The sequence below is a fragment of the Myotis davidii genome, unplaced genomic scaffold, assembly GCF_000327345.1.
Source record: "Myotis davidii unplaced genomic scaffold, ASM32734v1 scaffold269, whole genome shotgun sequence".
Lineage (NCBI taxonomy): Eukaryota > Metazoa > Chordata > Mammalia > Chiroptera > Vespertilionidae > Myotis > Myotis davidii.
Window position 1 is genome coordinate 1,915,836 of NW_006383008.1, and position 6,257 is coordinate 1,922,092.

General features: G+C 39.0%; 1 protein-coding gene across 1 annotated transcript in view; it reads right to left on the reverse strand.

Moving 5' to 3' along the window:
* The window catches only part of UFL1 (UFM1-specific ligase 1), a 30,642-nt gene extending 25,520 nt beyond the window's left edge, over window positions 1-5,122 (reverse strand). Inside the window, exon 1 of the mRNA XM_006778274.2 lies at window positions 4,988-5,122. Coding sequence (XP_006778337.1) covers window positions 4,988-5,122 — 135 coding nt within the window. The remainder of the gene's footprint in view (window positions 1-4,987) is intronic.
* Between the last annotated feature and the right edge of the window lie 1,135 nt (window positions 5,123-6,257).

Genomic DNA, 6,257 nt, shown 5'->3' on the forward strand with positions numbered 1-6,257 from the left:
TGCGGGGAGCCGGGCCAGGAGTTCTGGGCCAAGGTCCTTAGGTGTTCCTTTAGTGTTAGTCTGTGTTTGCATTATTCCTAATATTCCCGCGCAGTGATAATCAAATTTGTTTGCACAAGGATGAATAATTCGGATACCATAAAGGCTGGGAATTACTTTCATGCATTCTAGAGCCTTTCCTATTTCTCCTATGGAGTTGATCAGTCCCATCAAATAATGAAGAAATATAAACATAAGGTAATAAGTGTATATGGCCCTAGCTGGTTGGCTCAGTGGATAGAGCCTCCGCCTGGGGACTGAAGGGACCCGGGTTCGATTAAGGTCAAGGGCACATGTCCAGGTTGTGGGCTCATGCCCAGTAGGGGGCGTGCAGGAGGCAGCTGATAAAAGATTCTTACTCATCATTGATGTTTCTGTCTCTCTCTATCTCTCCCTTCCTCTCACAGTGCTTGTGTTCAGGTAACCTAACTTTACTTAAAATGGCCCCAAAGCACAAGAGTAGTTGTGCTGCAGTTCGGATATGTCAACGAGAAGCCATAAATTCTTTCTTCAAGTGAAAAGTTGGAACGTTCTCAACTTAATGTGGAAAAAAAATTTATGCTGAGGTTGCTAGGATGTAAGGTAAGAAAGAATCCTTTATCCATGAAATTGTAACAAAGGAAAAATAAATTCATGCTAGTTGCTGTTTCACCTCAACCTGCAAAAATTATAGCCACAGTGCATGATAAGTACTTAGTTAAAATGGAAAAGGCATTATATTTGTGGGTGGAAAACATGAACAGAAAATGTGTTCCGATTGATGGCAATGTGTTGGGCCAGAAAGCATATACAGAAGACTTTGGCAAGGGATTTTCTGAAACGAGTGACACCAAACCATTTACTGCAAGTAAGGGATAATTACACAGATTCAGGAATAGGTTTGGACTAAAATAATATAAAAATTACTGAAGAACTGCATCTGCTAATGAAGAAGCTGTCACATTTCCAGGAGAGTTGAAGTTGATCAAGGAGAAAGGGCACCATTCAAAGCAAGTCTTTAGTTACAAGGAAACCAGGCTCTTCTGGAAGAAGATGCCCAATAGAACCTACGTTCATTCATAAGTGCAAAGGAGTTACCAGGGCATGAAACATGGAAGGACAGATGAACTCTGGCACTATGTGGCAATGCTGTAGGGCACATAATAAAGCCAAGTGTAGCGCACAGAGTGAAGAGACCATGTGCTCTCAAAAATAAAAAAAAAAATTATTTGCCTGTATACTGGCAACATAGTCAGAAAACATGGATGACAGCCACAAACACAGCACAAGAAAAAAGGTGAGTACAGTGTATAAGATAATTTTAGAAAGAGATCACATTCATAGCTTTTATTACAGTATGTTATATTGGTCTATTTTATCATTTGTTATTGTTATTAACCTCTTACTGTGCATTATTTATAAATTAAACTTTGTCGTGGGTATGCATGTATAGGAAAAAACATAGTACATGTAAAGTCAGGTACTCTCCATGGTTTCAAGCATCAACTGGGAGTATTGGAACATATACACCACGATAAGTGGGGGACTCTTTACTATTTGCAATTGTATTTACTATTTGTCATTGTAGAGAAATTACAGAGACCATGTAAATTATATTGCTCATATTATCTTATTGTGGTAAGAGATTTAACAGTACCTTAATCCCACCATCAAAAAGTGGCAGTAAATCCTATACATAGAAAACATCAATTCCTTAAGAAATCACTATTATTCATGGGTGGAAGAAGAGAAAAAAAGAACACTAAAGAAGATTATGAAATTGAAAAAGAAACAAGGGATGCAAGAAGGTAGGATGGAATAGTTAACAATACCTCAACAGAGTCAAAGAGAATGAAAATAAATGCAAGCCCATTGGCTATTAGAACAAAGATTTTTGTGATTTTAAGAAGTGATTTCTCCTCCTGTATCTTTGCTAAGGAAGTCAGATTATAAGACTACCTCCTGAATAAATTAGAATAATGACAGACAGTACAGAGAGAGACCTGATATGGTATTAAATAAAATGAAGCTAGTCAGTGAAAAGGGAGATTATGATACTGTTGAAGAGGTAGGCAGCAAATCACACAGAACATCAAGTCAGGAAAGTCTCTTCAGATCATTCATGCTAATATCCATCCGCAGCAATAATTTTTTCTGCAAGGTCCTGGTAGACTATACTTTTTGCTTGAACGCTTAAAATGATGAAGTGTTCCCTTTCTTGGAAGGTAGATTAATTTGTTTTTGGACAGATCTGTTAGAAATTTCTTCTTTATACTAAAGCAAGATCTCTTTCCCCGTGGCTTTCATATTCTTTCCTTGGGTGATCCACAGAATGACTCTAATATATCTTTTTCATCGCAATTCTCCAAATATTCAAAGCATATCCCTCCTGTTTTCCTTTTCCACATTAAACAGCTCAGACCCTTCAATGGTATCTTCTGACAAGATTCCCGGACCTCTAAAGAGCCTGGCTATCCTCTCTCATTGAACTCTAGCTGGCCAAGGTCAGCCTTAGAAAGTGATACCCAGAAGGAATTTAGTATTTTGCACATAGCCTGACTAGAGCAGATGACAGTGAGATTAATTTCCCTAGGTATTATACTTCTGTTAATTGGACTCTTGGCTTAAATTGAGCTGGTAATGAACTGTATCTGACTGGTATTTATCTAAATTGCTATCAAACCAGGTTTAGTCTATTCTGTACCTAGGCAAATTAATTTTATTTGATAAATTTCACCTTGTTAATTTGACCCACTTATTCATTATTCTTTCAGCAAATAGTGTTTGAGGTCTACTCTAGGCCAGCCTTTGTGATATGCCCTGAGGATACCAAGAAGAACAAACTGTCCTAACCATTTGAGATTATTTAAAAAATTAAATGCATCATTCAGCAATGTTATTTCTGTCAATACCTGTCACCTATCAGTTTGAGAAATATGGTTTAAGACTTTATTGTTCTAACCAGTTTGGCTCAGTGGGTAGAGGGACCGCCTATGGACTGAAGGGTCCCAGGTTCAATTCCAGTCAAAAGCATGTACCTTGGTTGCAGGCTCCAACCCAGGCCCTGGCAGGGGTGTGTGCAGGAGTCACCCAATCAATGTGTCTCTCTCTCATCAATGTTTCTCTCTCTCTCTCTCTCTCTCTCTCCCTTCCCCTTCCCTTCCAGTCTCTCTAAATATCAATGGAAAAATATTCTCAGGTGAGGATTAACAAACAAAAAGGTTTTTATTCCAGTTAACAAAATTGATTAAGAGAGAATAAAGGATGTATTCCTCTGATAAGCTGGTGACAATGATCCATTAGGATCCTAGATTTAAAATATTTTAGAGCTAGAGGGGACTTTAGGGGCATCTATGTCTAATTCATTTACTTTATAAAAGAGGCTTAACATGTACCTTTGAATATGATTGGCTTAAATACCATATTTCTCAACTTGTTTAAGAGGAAGATCATGGAATGCTACCTTATTTATGGAATTTCAGAATTCAAATTTATTGCTCTTAGAAGTAAATTTTTTCAAGACCTACTCATAGAAACTCATGCTATTTCCTAATAATCACCTTTTTCTTTATTTAAATCCTACAGGTCCATCTACCTAATATCTAGTAGAGGCCCAGTGCATGAAATTCATGCACGGGGAGGGGGTGGTGGTGAAGAAAGGGTGCCCTCAGCCCAGCCTGCACCCTCTCCAATCCAGGACCCCTCAGGAGATGTCCAACTGCCAGTTTAGGCCAAATCCCAGACATCCCTCTCACAATCCTGGACCACTGGCTCCTAATCGCTCACCTGCCTGCCTTCCTCGTCACCCCTCACTGCCCTCCTGCCAGCCTGGTCACCCCACACAGCCTGCTGTTCAGTCATTTGGTCACCCCTCACTAACCCCCCTGCTGGCTTAGTCGCCCCACACAACCTGGTGCTCAGTTGTTTGGTCATCCCTCACTAACCTCCCAGCTGGCCTGGTCACCCCACACAGCCTGCTTGTTCAGTCTTTTGGTTGTCCCTCACTAACCCCTGGTTGTAGGCAGCCATCTTGAGAGGGTGTGATGGTCGATTTGCATATTACCTCTTGGTTTAAAACTCCACTTTGATATTATTTGTAGGTTTTTTTGGGAGTTGAGGGAGCAAATTTCTACTCATTGTGACCTTCCACATTCACCACCAGTAAAGTAATAACTGGCATTGCTTCTGGTTCACATCACTTTATCTTTGATATATAATCTCTGCAGTCTGACCTATGGAGTCAATGCATGCAAATATAAACTATAAAATTATGTATATGTTTATGCTGCCAATTTATTTCTCACTAGTGTTCTTTGTGATTATATTTTCAGAAATTCATTATAGAGCCTCATCATTGGGAAAATTGTGTTTCTAAAGCAATAAGTATTCTCGTTTCCAAGGGAACAAATTCTACGTTAGTCTTTTCAGGTTTTGCGTCTCCCCCCCCGCCCCCCCCATTTCTTCACAATGCTATATTTAGAGCCAGATTTATTAGCTCCAGGCTGCACTTCCTTCCCTGTGTACACTTCTTCACAGTATAATCCCCAGGCAAAATGACAAAAAGGCAAATCCGAAAGGGAAAAAGTTAATGTTCTTGTCAGTGCTTGGGCCTTGTTCTCAAAGGAGCTGAAAATTCTTCTATTTTATCAACAGAATGTGATTTAAAAGAATATATTACCGGCTTGTATCACCGCTAAGGCAGTGGTGTGTAGAGTTAATACTCATAGAAACATATTCTAAAGAAATATATAGTTATCTGTGCTTCCTTCCAAGCAAGGAAAAAGTCAGACTGGCTCAAGTCTCCAGCAACAACTTGTGTCTTTCTTTTTCCTCTTCTTTTGTTTTCTTTTTGTATCTTTCGCCTACCTTCCCCCATTTTGCCCACCCACACCCCCTCACCTCGGGTCACCACCAGCCTCTTCTCTGTAAGGATGAGGTTTTTGTTCTCCATGTATTAATTATTAATTACACCAACAAGATGATACAGTGTAAAGAAATGAAGAGCTTGTAGCAGGTGCCACACTGTAACAGCAGCAGTCACAGCATCTGGAAGTTGTAAAGAGCCACAGCTGGCATCTCTAAAATTCACCTTCTGAAATTTCATTCTGAGGAGATTGCTTCGGAATGGAAGTTCTGGCCAAAGTTGTAAAAGTGCCAAAGTCAAGGGTAGTTGGCATCTATCCTAAGAGAAAGGTAAAAAGAAATCTGTTATACTAGTATAGATGCACAGGATATGTTATTGCAAACCTTTAAGGCAATTCTTGTGTTCTTTTAAATTAATTTGTTTATTTGAATCTTAAAATCTATGCTTATATTTTAAGCGGATTGAATTTGTTTATGAGGGTGATATTATTGGTTTTATCCGATCATGGTAACTATATTTCTGTGTAATTTTTACTTGGACTAAAAATTGTTGCACTCTACATCTGTTTGACCATAGCTATTCCAGCTGATTTCACACGGTAAACAAATACACACACATAAGTTAACACTCTTTTTTCTAGCACCCACAGTCTACCCAGAGTAATCAATTATGGTATTTGTCTTGCTAAGCCTGGAAATGCCTCAGAATACTTTTCAAACAATGTTTTAGCTAACCACTAACAATATATCAGAGTTGGCACTTCTAGAAAATATATTTGTCATTCCAGAGAAAGGCCACACTGCTAAGAAATAAGCCGTATGTAAAAAGATCTCTGGGCCTGGCCTCAGTGGCTCAGTGGTTGAGCATCGACTTATGAACCAGAAGGTCATAGTTCCATTCCTGGTCAGGGCACATGGCCAGGTTGCAGGCTCGATCCCAAGTGTGAGGGATGCAAGAAGCAGCTGATCAATAATTCTTTCTCATCATTGATGTTTTTTTCTCTCTCTCTCCCTCTCCCTTCTTTAAAATCAATAAAAATATATTAAAAATAAAAAATATCTCTGGGTAGTGGCATCAGAAATATAAGGTTCACAAAGGAGTATGTCAGAAACCTTTTTGATAGGGAATTATATCAGGAGAATCAGGTAAATATTTTAATTTCTCAGGAATTGAGAGAAGATAATTCTGGTTTGAATGTAGGGTGGAAGTGAAAATAAAACACACTTTGGGGTGTATTTGGAGACCTATCGTCCATTGTGTCGCCCTCACTTAGATTCCTCTCGTTTTAAGAAGTGCCTTTTTGTGACATCATAGGTGTTCCATGGAAGTAGTGGTCCAAGGAGTAGTGAAAGGGGAAACTTTTGTTTTGTTTCCC